Here is a 13429-nt window from a genome sequence, read left to right as displayed (position 1 = left end):
TGTTAGTCTGTGGTTTTAGCACAGCATGTTGTATCTGAAACATCATTGATTTTTAAATCCCAAAAGTTAATAGTTGGCAGACTTTTAATACTTTGGCTGTCCTTGCTAAACAATCTGAGAAGGATGAAGGATAAGGAATGCCGTGCATATTTTTTTAAAAAGTGCGTAATGAATTTTGTCACTTTTTTTAAAACAATGGTTTACCCAGCAGAATGGAACCAATAATAATACTTGGAACTGAAATGTGCAGATCCCTCAGGGTCACAAAGGATTGAACCTTTCTGATATTTATAATGAAATTGTTTCAAATAGTTCATGTTTAGTGTAACATAGTTCTTACTTTTCTTTCGTATTATGATCATTTATAGTCTTTTGTTAGAAGTACATTGGCAGCCTCTTGTGAGGACATTCAGTGACTGACCTGCACAGTAAACAAAAGTAACAGATAACCCATTGATCCAGCAAGCCAGGTTCCACAATGGAATTTTATTTTTAGATATCAATCTTTTTAGACACATGTCTTGGGCAGATGGGACTTGAATCCAGGTCTTCTGGCCCAGCGGTAGACACATTATCACTGCACCACAAGAACCCTTCACTATGGGATCTGACTTGTTCAGCATTGACGTCAGCTGTGACCATCAACTGCCCTGCCATCCAAAGAAGTGCAGTCCCTAAATCAGATATATATCTCCTTCTAATATTGACTACTTAAACCCAATTCATGCTGTAGTTTCCCACTGTGAGTAATACCACAAGCAGTGCTTACGAATAGAATGTTTAACCTCAATTTCAGTAGATCACATAAAAGCAATGTCATACTTGACTGCCTGGCAGTGCACTCATTCCCACACGTCTGCTAATGTTGCTCAGTAACCATAAGAGATGATGTCTGCAAGTGCAGCAGTGCAGGGATTATTGTAGTTTTGTGCCTCCCCAACCATAAAAAAGCAGCTCACAATCACTCAGTGCTCTGCCGTCCAATCGTCACTTAGTCATAGAGATGTACAGCACAGAAACACACCCTTCGGTCCAACTCGTCCATGACCAGATATCCCAACTCAATCTAGTCCCACCTGCCAGCACCCAGCACCCAGCCCATATCCCTCCAAACCCTTCCTATTCATATACCCATCTAAATGCCTTTTAAATGTTGCAGTTGTACTAGCCTCCAACACTTTCTCTGGCAGCTCATTCGATATGTGCACCACCCCCTGCGTGAAAAAGTTGCCCCTTAGGTATCTTTTTTTACCAGAAAGGGTGCTGGTAGTGCAGATTAAGTGATCAGTATGCAAGAATGGCAAAACTGGAAAGAACAGATGGTCCCACTGGAGTGGGGGGAGGGGAGAGAGGATATGGTAATAAAGAACGCCACAAGTAAAGCTAAAATGGAAGAAATGGGAGTGAGTTCACAATCTGAAGGTGTTGAACTCAATAAGAAGTCCAAAAGGTTGTAATAATGCGCATTGCTCTACTTGACGAATAAGTAAGAAAAATGAACTATACTTGGCAGTAAGCCCCCTCAAGCCTGATCCACTGCTTATTAAAACCATAGCTTATCCTCAACCTGAACATCACTTCCTGTTCAATCCTTTCAAGTCCAAAAATCTTTTGATCTTAGTCTTGAGTATACTCCACAACCATGCATGCACAACTTTCTTGGGTAGAGAATTTCAAAGATTGACAGTTCTTTGAATGAAGAAATTTCTCCTTATCTCAGTCTGAAATGGTCAAACCTTTGTTCTAAAACTCTCTTCCTAAATCTAGACTGTCTACTTGGGAAATAGCATATCACTCCACAAAAAAAAATGTGTATATTTTAATGAAATCACTTCTCAATTTTATAAACTTGGAAGCATTAGCCCATTCTACTCCATCTTTTCTCATGGTGCAATTCCATCATTCCCAGAATTAATCCAGTAAACCTTCATTGACCAAAACTGTACACAGTGCTCAGGTGGGATCTCACCAGAGTTCTGTAATATTGTATAACACTTCCTTAATCTTGTCTTCCAAATGCTGTGCATTATTTTTGAAAAGAATTCTTATTGGTAACAAGGCAGTGGGGATGTAAGGGTAGTTTATGTGCTCTTAGTTTTATCGTTTTGATCATAATTGCTACTTTACTGATCAGCATTGTTACTTTAAATTTTTTTGTTTACCTGTTTTAGAATTACTTGTGAAAACACAGTAATGACACATACTATCCCAGTCTATTACTTTTGGCACTGAATAGTTGCCAGGAAGCAACAGCATTTGGAATAAGTATTGAGAAATCATTTTTTGGTTTAATTCTGCTTAACCCCCAAGTAAATACTCCAACTCAGGCACATTGCCACTTTTAAAACATTTTTAATTGTTAAGATTGCAGGAAATTCTAAAGTGAACTATTCTGCCACAGTTGAGAACTGATAAAAGATCAAAGCGATGATGAAAGATATGACAGATTGTTTTGATGATACAGCGCATATCTCTCGCTTTGTGTACTAACTTCACTCTGTCCTGTGATTGTTAAATGTCTCCATATGGTAGATACTCTGGATAATATAAGAAGGGTGTTTGCTGCTAATTTAATGACATGAACAAGAAAAGCACACAGTAACAAAAATAATATATTACGTTACAAGAATTGTGCATTGATGAAGAAGTTAATTCTTAGAATGATCATTAATCTTACTTGCATTTGAGCAGTTTATGAAATTTTGCCCTTTCGACAAACAACCACCTTCAAAGCTTCAATGAGAGGATTATACAAAATTTTGAACAACTTCAACACATTGTTAGTAGGAAAGGCACGAACAGACGTAATACCCAGATGTAGCAATGTTCCACTTCATGACCTTGATTAAAGCTGACTTAATTTATCTCGTGTTTGGATATTTGCTCTCCAGTTGTATATATGTCAGCAGTTACAGTGCATAAAGTAAATAGATGATCACCTTTTCTGTAAGCAATGGAGATCTTTGTTGCACCAATAAGCTGTGTGTCTGTGTGTTCCCAGTTTACACTACCTCTGGTTGAAACAGTCATTTTGTCGCTGTTATGTCTTTCAATTATCAATATAAATCAAATATTTACAAAGGCCAGAAAGGTTTGTAGGCTGTGCAGTGGAAGTTTTTGAACTTGAAATGAAAAGTAATAGTGTAAAATGTTAAAAGTATTATAACATGACCCTAGTCATATTATCGCTGGACAGTATAAATCCATAGACCCAGGCAATTGTCTGGGGATGGAAGTTTGAATCCTGCCACAGCAGATGGTGGAATTTGAATTCAATAAAAATCTAGATTTTTGAGTCTAGAGCATGAATTCATTATTGATCATTGGAAAAACCCATCTGGTTCACTAATGTCCTTCAGGGAAAGACACTGCCATCCTTACCAGGTCTGACCACATGTGACTCCAGACCCACAGCGATGTAGTTGACTCTTAACTGCCCTCTGGATATTTAGGTATGGGCAATAAATGCTGGCCTAACCAATGACACTCTCATCCTGTGAAATTTTTTTAAATGGTAAAAAAAAATTAATTTTTACTATCTAGATAGCATTAACGGTGAATTTTCTAGACCCTTTGCTTGTAATAAATTCGAGGAAAGCTGCGTGTTCACTGCTATTTCTCCTTTTTGTTTTGGTGAAGGTGAAATATAAAACATTTACCAGAATTCCTATAGATAACTGCAAAAGTCTCCTCTTGTAATAATGCAATTACAATTCCTGGACTATGAGCTTCTTTTGAACGCATTCGTTAGACACAAAATAATCTTTTTTAAAAAAAATCCTAAATTGTAACATAGTTTAAAAGATGTGACATTAGAAATAGCAGAGCAAGTACTGAAAATTGCCATCTAATGTGTGGGCTCAGGGTAAGCTTCTAAAATGCTCAAATTTCCCTCTGGCAGTGTATGCCAGTGAAAGCTCCAAACACAATACTTTCTCAGGTGTTCATCCTATATTGTTTGTTTTAATAAATGAAAGGTATCAGATATTAAAGCTACAAGGCAGTGTTATTTGAATGAACATCGCTGTCTGTGGTTTCTAACATTCATTGTTTATGCTGAAATGCTGCCTTTTTAACTTTGACTGAGGCCTTTGGAATGGTAACTGGTGAACTAATGGATACACCAACACTTGGACACGGCACAAATTCCAGAAAGAGCAAAGGATTGCAAAGCTCAAGAGCAGCTGATAGGAATTATGAACTTGTCTCTATCTGATGTTCAGGAAATATCAGATTGTGTAAAGATATAAGGGAATTGCAATTCTTAATAAGTGATCCAGAGAATGGGACTTCAATACTAACATCAGCCAAAGGCCATGCCATTTGAAATAAGGGAAAGATCATTTTTGGCTCTTTGCTGGTAATGAGTTTAAAGAAAGATGACTGGATTGACTATTTAAATTTTCCTCTTGAAAATGCGCCATCCAGGATGTTTTTTTACTCACCCATGATGTCTCATAATAAGATCGATCAATCTCCAGAATGCTGCCAATAAATTATTGTGGATGCTTTACTATGATGATAAACAGTATTGATTTAAAATTTGAAACTCAGGTCTGGTAGCATTAGGGGAGAGAGAAATGGAATTAACGTTTCAAATCCAGTAATTCTTCTTTGGAACTCAAGTAAAATTAATTTAGGAAAGGAAGAATAAAAACAGTTAAAAGACCAAAAGAACTGTGGATGCTGTAAATCAGAAACAAAAATAGAAATTGCAAAAAAGCTCAGCAGGTCTGGCAGCATCTGTACAAATAAATCAGTGTTAACATTTCGGATCGAGTGATCCTTGTTCAGAACTTTCTCAAACTGTATTGAGGAATTGCTTTTCCAGCAATTTCTGTTTTTGAATAAAAATTGTTAACATGGATAGACCGAATAAGGCTGTCCAGTCTGTGAGAGACCATGTGCTGACTATGAGTAATAAAATTAGGTCCAATGATGAGATATTATCCTATGTTCAAATAACAATTAGCCTTTGCCATTGTTACAAAACTTTTTTTTTTGAAAAGGGAAGTCAATTAGTTGTTGCTAGAAATTTTAACAAAATATTGATTTAGTTATCCAGGGCAATTGAGAATTAAGATCTGATACTAAACTGCCATTCCTCAGGTTTATGTACTGGATGTATTCTCTGGCATTGAATAATTTGTGCAGCTCAGGAATCTCTTGTAGATGGGACATAATTAAAGTTTGCATGTGCAAGAATATGAGAATGCGGCTTAAAAGTTTACAATGATAATAACTAATGGAGTTTGACCTTATTGAATTAAGTGTTATAAATAATCAAGAACTTCCAAACAGAAGTGCCAGGTATTTATTTTGCATTTTAGACTTTGTTATGGTCTCCATCTCTGGTATTAATTACATAATCCATTTCTGTTTAAGAATCAATTCTCAACTGGTCAGTTTGGATGAGTAGTTCTTAACATGGTGCAAAAACGGACAATGCTGCCATTATCATCTTGGAAAATAACAGACAAGGTTTGGGTTGTAGCCATATCCACTATGAATGTAAATGTAACTGAGGCAATGGAAAAGATTTGCATCAAATGTTGAGAGTACTTATGAAGTATGTTTTGAAGTAATGTGGGGAAAGGCAACAAACAGCTAATGCACATCAAGGTCTCACCAAGAGTAATGTGATAAATATCCAGATAATAGGTTGCATTGACTTTTTTTTGTGGGTTCAAGGTTGGCCAATGAAATCTCCCTCCTCCTCTTCATGATATTCCAATGGAGTCTTTTATGTTCCACCAAGAAGACAACAGCACTGATACTATGGAGCTCCTTTATTGCTGCTATAAAGTGTCAGTTTTGATTTCATATGTTCAGTTCTCTGGAGTGAGGCTTGAGCTGTCCAACCTCTGACTTAGGCACCAATGATGTGACTGAGTCAGTACTGATGCCTATTTCTTCAGTGAGACAATGGAAAGAAATACGAAAGGCAAGAGAAAGAACGACCTTACGAACAGCTGCAGCAATGAAAAGCACACCATAGAAATTGAGAAAATGGGAGATGTTGACAAAGACCTGTGCATCAGGTCTCAAATTAAAACCAAGTAATGTTAGTGAACTGTTTTTCACCCCTTTAGTGTTGTTGAGAGGTTTCCAAGGAATATAACTTGAGTGTTTGGGTGAGTGTTGGACAGCCAAGGAAAGGAGGTGAAACTACTCTTAACGTGACTTCCCACTCTTACCATCTTTCTGGGTCCCAGAATAACTTCTGCACAAGTACCTAAAAGAAACTTTGCATCCAGCTCCATTTAAGACACAGAATATGAGTGGGTCCTGGAAAATCAGAAGGTAAGTTACTATCCTGTATGGTACCAGCAGGACGAAGATTGGGTTGGGGGTCTCTGAACACTGATTGTAAGTTAAGGGACAGGAGCTTCCGGTAAGATGGGGCTGGAGTAGGGCCTCTGAGTCTGGGGCTCCTCTGCTCCACTCACTTTTCTTTTGTTTCTTATCTTTTATTCTCCTCTATTTTTTTTCCTTTTATAAAAAACTTTGTTTTACTTCTTTGTGAAGAGCTTGGTCACGGCGATAGCATTAGCACGTTGGCCCAGCAGTGTGGACTTGTAGCAGTGACGTCGGAGACAAGTTTGGGTTTCTGCGAGCTCTGCATCATTGAGGCAGAATGATGGTTGCTGCACTAGAGGCGAGTTTGGTTTCCTGATGGCATTTGCGTCCTGTGCAGATTCGAGGAGACAGTGGCAGAGGTGATTTAGGCCCAGTACAAGCCCTGATAGCATCTCCAGCTGCTGCATGAGTGAGCTGGACCCCAAGTGGACTCATGGCAACGGTGGAGTTGAGTATGGGTCAGTGTGGTACTAGGTGGCAACAGTTGCGTCTGCTTTGGCAAGGTCCAGTGAGAATTCATAGTGGCTAGGGTGTCGGTAGAGGTGAGAAGGTGCTGAAGAGTGACTACTTTCATTCAGATAGTGGCACGGCAAAGGAGATTCCTACCTGGCCACCAGCCCCATGGCCCATGACTGATCACTTAACAAGAAGGACTGTAAAGTTGGAGACACTTCCTTTATTTTTTCCGCCTTTGTTTTCTATGTTTTGGTTTAGTTTCCTGTGTTTTAAGGTGGTGCTGGAGAGTAGGGATTCTGTACAGTACCTTATACTGTATTTTTGTACCAAAATACACGTGACAATAAATAAATGAAATGAAATCAAGGCCTGTACTCAGGAACTGGGAATGCGATTGGACTGAGCATCCAGGTGGATTTAGGTTATACAAAGCACTGTTTGGATGCCTTCCAGCTTACTTGCACCCAACCAGAAATGTGCGAGAAGGAACGTTGGGTCCAAATTCTGACTTAGTAATGTGGTGTAGATTCTGAGAGAGTTGGTTACAACTGAGTGATAAAGCTTTCCAAGGTAATGGCTTAGATTGGGTAATCTCCATAATAAGACAATAGGATGCAGGAGCAGAAGGAGGCCATTCGGCCTACTGAGGCTACACAGTGATTCGAGAGGATCATGACTAACCTGATAATGCTCAACTCCTTTCCTGTCTTAATCCCTTGATTATTTAACGATAGGAAATCTGCCTAGCTCAGTGTCTAATATACTTAGCAATTCAGTCTTGACAGCCCTCTACAGACAAGCATTTTGCAGTTGTGTGCATTTCAAATGTTGCAAGCTAAGAACTGTCCATAATTTGTTGATGGTGCACAGCAATGTTTTCCTTGCTCATAATCGATTTATTTTTGCATTGCGTAATTTATTCTTGGTTTTTGAGTAGGATAATTCGATAATAATTGACTAGATTGCCCACTGTTTTAGAATATAGAACTGTATAGCACTGTACAGGCCCTTCGGCCCGTGATGATGTGCTGGCCTTTTATCCTACTCTCAGATCAAGCTAACATACATACCCCTCATTGTACTAACTTCCTTATGCCTATCCAGGAGTTGCTTATATGTCCCTACTGTATCTGACTCTACTACCATTGCTGGCAATGCATTCCACGCACCCACCAATCTATGAGTAAACATAGAACATTGAACATTACAGCGCAGTACAGGCCCTTCGGCTCTCGATGTTGTGCCGACCTGGGAAACTAATCTGATGCCCATCTAACTGACACTGTTCCATTATTGTCCCTAAGGATGTCCAATGCCCATTTAAATGCCCTTAACATCAGCAAGTCTACTAATGTTGCAGGCAGGCCATTCCACACCCCTATACTCTGAGTAAAGAACCTACCCCCAAGATCTATCACCCCTCAATTTAAAGCTATATCCACTTGTGTTTGCCTTCACCATCCCAGGAAAAGACTCTCACTGTCCACCCTATCTAACTCTTTGATTATCTTAAAAGCCCTGATTAAGCACCTTTCAATTTTCTTCTCTCCAACAAAAACAGCCTCAGTTCCCTCAGCCTTTCCTCATAAGACCTTCCTTCCATACCAGGCAACATCCTAGTAAATCTCCTCTGAACCCTTTCCAAAGCTTCCACGTCCTTCCTATAATGACCAGAACTGTACACAATACCCCAGGTGTGGCCTTATCAGTATCTTGTACAGCTGAGGCATGACCTCGTGCCTCTGAAACTCCATCTCCCTACCAATAAATGCCAATACATCATATGCCTTCTTAACAACCCTATCAACTTGGGTGGCAACGTTTCGGGATTTATGCACCTGGACACACAGATCTCTGTTCATCCACACTGCCAAACGTTTCACCGTCAGCCCAGTACTCTGTATTCCTGTTATTTCTTCTGAAGTGAACTACCTCACACTTTTCCACCTTTAACGCCATTTGCCATTTCTCCGCTTAGCTCTGCATCTTATCTATGTCCCTCTGTTACCCACAATATCCTTTCACACTATCCACAACTCTGCCTACCTTACTGTCAGCTGCAAATTTACTTACCCATCCTTCTCCAGATCATTTATAAAAATGACAAACAGCAGTGGTCCCAAAACAGATCCTTGCAGCACACCACTGCTAACTGAGCTCCAGGGTGAACATTTCTAATCAACCATTACCCTCTGTCGTCTTTAAGCTCGTCAATTTCTGATCCAAAAGAACTGACCGCTGAAATCTCCCCTAACCTTTCCTCCAATTACCTCGTGATAGATATTTCTGCCATGGGAAAAAGTCTCTGGCTATCCACTCTATCTATGCCTCTCAACATCTTGTATACTTCTATCAAGTTACCTCTCATTCTTCTTTGCTCCAAAGCTGATAATCTCCAATGGACCTGCCAAGATATTTTTGGAAAGTCGCAAACATAACACCTTTTCTTTAAGGAAAGAGGGAGTGAGAATTGAGTGTAGTGTTGGGAGGTCACGTTGCGGCTGTACAGGACATTGGTTGGGCCATTTTTGGAATATAGCATGCAATTCTGGTCTTCCTACCAGAATGATGTTGTGAAACTTGAAAGGGTTCAGAAAAAATTTACAAGGATGTTGCCAGGGTTGGAGGATTTGAGCTGTAGGGAGAGGTTGAATAGGCTGGGGCCGTTTTCCCTGGAGTGTTGGTGGCTGAGGGGTGACCTTTTAGCGGTTTATAAAATCATGAGGGGTATGGATAGGATAAATAGATAAGGTCTTTTCCCTGGGGTGGGGGAGTCCAGAACTGGAGGACATAGGTTTAGGGTGAGAGGATAAAGATATAAAAGGGACCTAAGAGGCAGCTTTTTCACAGAGGGTGGTACGTGTATGGAATGAGCTGCCAGAGGAAATGATGGAGACTAGTACAATTACAGCATTTAAAAGGCGTCTGGATGGATATATGAATAGGAAGGGTTTAGAGGGATCTGGGCCAAGTGCTGGCAAATGGGACTAGTTTAGGTTAGGATGTCTGGTTGGCATGGACAAGATGAACTGAAAGGTCTGTTTCTGTGCTGTACATCTCAATGACTCTGAGTGTGAGAATGAGAAAAATCCTAGGTCCCTCAAGCTTTTCCATAAGATGTGCTGTCCAGTCCAGGCAGCTTCTTTGTAAATCTCCTCTGCACTCTCTCTAAAGCTTCCACATCTTTCCTATAATGAGGCGACCAGAACTGAACACAATATTCCAAGTGTGGTCTAACCAGGACACCACCAGAGCTGCAGCGTAACCTTGTGGCTTTTAAACTCAATGCCGTGTTAATGAAAGCCAACACATCAACACTTTCTTAACAACCCTGCCAACCTGGGTGGCAAATTTGAGGGATCTATGGACATGTATACTCCAGACTGCCAAGAATCCTACCTTTAACCTTGTATTCTGCATTCAAATTCAACCTTCCAAAGTGAATGATGTCAAATTTTTCTAGGTTGAACTCCATCTACCACTTGTCGGCCCAGTTCTGCATTCAATGAATGTCTCGTTGCAACCTACAACAGCCCTCCACACTGTCCACAACTCCACCAACCTCTGTGTCATCGGCACATTTACTAACCCGCCCTTCCACTTCCTCATCCAGGTCATTTATAAAAATCGAAAAGAACAGAGTCTCAGAACTGATCCCTGTGGAACACCACTGATCACCGAGCTTCAGGCTGAATGCTGGATCCCAAGGAAACCTAAACACATAAATAGAAAGCAGGTCATAACACCAGTGCTTCGCCAGAGGCTCACTGATGATGTTACCTAGTATGGTGATGAAACATCTTAAAAAGAACCTTCCAGCTCAATGAGCAAACCTACATTTAGGCTGAATACTTTCCATCTACCACCACCCTCTGTCTTCCATGGGCCAGCCAGTTCTGTATCCAGACAGACAGGTCTCCCTGTATCCTATTCCTCCTTACTTTCTAAATGAGCCTACCATGGGGAACCTTATCAAACGCCTTGCTAAAATTCATGTATACCACATCCACTGCTCGACCTTCATCAGGATGTTTTGTCACCTCATCGAAGAATTCAATAAGGTTTTTGAGGCATGACCTGCTCCTCTCAAAACCATGCTGACTATCTCTAATCAAACTATGGTTTTCCAAGTAATCATAAATCCTGTCTATCTTTCCTACCCTATATGATGGGCTGAACCTTCCTGTATTTTAGAAAAGTATTGATTTTGGGAAGTTTCATGGCGGAATTCCCCCTGTGAAACAAGGCAACTTTTTTCTCACAATTCTCTGCTGTTCACATCGTTAATTATGGATCACTCCTCCAAAGCATTGCAATATTGTGATCAGCAGGGGTATCAAAATCTACCCATGCCAGGATCTTCTGAAACTCACTCCAAGACTACCATATTTAAACCCCAATTGCTCACCATTTCAAAAGCTGCCAGCCAGTAACTGCACATTGTTTATGGCAGTAAAATTCCAAAATACAATGCTAGGAGGGGGAAATCATCAGATCACTTCGTCCATAGGGGCCTGAAGGCCCTGGTAGATGGGGTGCTGGAAAAGAGGTTTGTCCTTTTTACTCTGCATTGCCAAAAGAGACCACAGCAACAGATTCTGCAGGCCTAATCTGAAAGAACCTCTAGGGCAGTGCAGTGTCCACACTCCATAGGAACATCTTTAATGGCCGTTCTTTGCAATTCTTCACGTCGTTCAGATGCTGTGATGTCTGATGACTTCATATCATGTAACATTTTATATTATAATTGAATTTTGAAACTGGAGCCTCTGTCAACCACCGAAGCATTTTGTATATCTTAGCATGCAATTAAAAATGTCCTGTCTTATTTCAGGTCTGAAAGAAACAACAGAAGCAATAGTAAAGAAGAAAATAGAGAAATGTAATGTACTGACTCCGTGGGAACAGTACTTGGAGAAGAGAAAAGAGAAAAGGCAACAGAAGAGAAAGAAGACCAAAACTGAAGATCAGGAGGTAATTGGTCATTTATAATGTTGATATCTTATTTCCTCCTCATTGCAAAGAAAATGAGGCAAAGTTGGTGATCCTTGATACAAATACGATAAATTTCTGGTGAGTAGCAAATATTGGCTGGTCCCCAAAGACCGTTCTGTTTACTTCAAAACCACGTCCCATGCTTAAATAATCTTTTTAATTTATAACTTAAATGACAATCAGGGTATCAGCCTTTTTTAAAAAAAGGCAGGCAGCATATTTTTAATCTTTGTGTGACTGCCAGGATAAACATCATTAAGAGTCTTCTGTGATTAAAGCAAAATAAACGTCTTGTTGATCCACCCAGAAAGTTGGAAACTCACTTTGATCATTCAAATTTGTCAAGTTTAGGAATGTGCATGCTTAATTTCACTGTTTGGACATTTTCAGAAGAGAAGTAAATATTGGATTAGTGTCTCATACTTGTTTGATTCATGCTTTTCAACATGATTGTTGGTAGGATCTTTCTGTTAACTGGATGATGGGGTTATGATGCCTTTCATTAAGTTGTCCATTAACCCAAATTTCAGCAAAATTCAAACTGATCCAAATTGTTTGAATTAAGAAATAGCCTTTTAAATCCCTGTTTCCGTACATGTCTACGATTCTGCATTGTAATATTCCTCTTGTAACTTTTTTTTTCGAAATAGAGAAGATGGAGGGGTGAAACATAGTTTGAAAGTTGGAAAAATCAGTAAATAAATGGTTTACATGAAAAGAATAAATAGACCCTGTTTAAAAAAAATTGGAAGGATAGTCTGGCCTAATGGGAATTATGCAATAAACTGCAACTCTACATCGGAAGAAGGTAAACCAATGTATCAAATTCCTATTGAAGTTGTAAAATGAGAAATCCCTGAGTTTCCAGCTGAATTGCTTTGGTGATTTCCATTTTATGGATGTTGAAACTCAAGTGCTGGCAATCTGTTAAATTAATACTTTAAACGTTTGAAGATAGTGGGGGGTGGGGTGTTTGGCAACCTGATTTAAAAGTTTCAATTTACGCACTTCTGAGAAGAAGCCTAGCAATTTGGCCACATCATGCGTATTGCACAGGATTGGAATTTTCTCTTCTAAATCTTGCAGATGTGTGATTGAAACGGGCCTCTTATGAAAGGTGCTGAGGGAATTTAGTTTTCAAAAGATCAAGGAGGATAATAGCATCATATGTGTTCCAGATGCTTTGGATAATTTTGTGAAGAAAGTTGCCATAATAGGTGATCAAGCAAAATTGATTACTCCCCTTTGCTGGTTTATTTAACACTATCAAGCAATTGGTTTCTTATGAGTGTAGAGAATAATCAATTTGTAACAATTTGCATTCAATTCTGTTTAAAAAAAAAGGTTTTATCAAAGCTTTGCATCTCACACTCATCAGGACAATTCGCAAGAATACCAATTTAAACTACAGGATGAAAGGAGAATGTTAATTAGATGGGAAGTGGATTGTGCTAGAGGCAATATCATGGAGAATATATCAATTCAGTGATGATTAACAGTTAATTGTTATGCAGTATTTTAAATTCTAAACCAGGCTACTTGACTCTAATAGGCCAAGGTATGACCCTGAGAAATGAACCAGTGAATAATTGTCACATAGTTTGTTGAGTTGAAACAG

At 39.4% G+C, this 13429-nt stretch overlaps 1 protein-coding gene across 2 annotated transcripts in view; it reads left to right on the top strand.

Moving 5' to 3' along the window:
* esf1 (ESF1, nucleolar pre-rRNA processing protein, homolog (S. cerevisiae)) overlaps positions 1 to 13429 on the top strand; it is a 74618-nt gene that overhangs the window by 41182 nt on the left and 20007 nt on the right. For both annotated transcript variants that reach the window (XM_072581516.1, XM_072581517.1), the window contains exon 10: positions 11651 to 11790. In XM_072581516.1, the coding sequence (XP_072437617.1) occupies positions 11651 to 11790 (140 nt within the window). The remainder of the gene's footprint in view (positions 1 to 11650; positions 11791 to 13429) is intronic.

This window comes from Chiloscyllium punctatum, chromosome 11 (assembly GCF_047496795.1).
Source record: "Chiloscyllium punctatum isolate Juve2018m chromosome 11, sChiPun1.3, whole genome shotgun sequence".
Lineage (NCBI taxonomy): Eukaryota > Metazoa > Chordata > Chondrichthyes > Orectolobiformes > Hemiscylliidae > Chiloscyllium > Chiloscyllium punctatum.
Note: the sequence above shows the minus strand (reverse complement) of the source record. Positions and strands in the feature narration are given on the sequence as shown.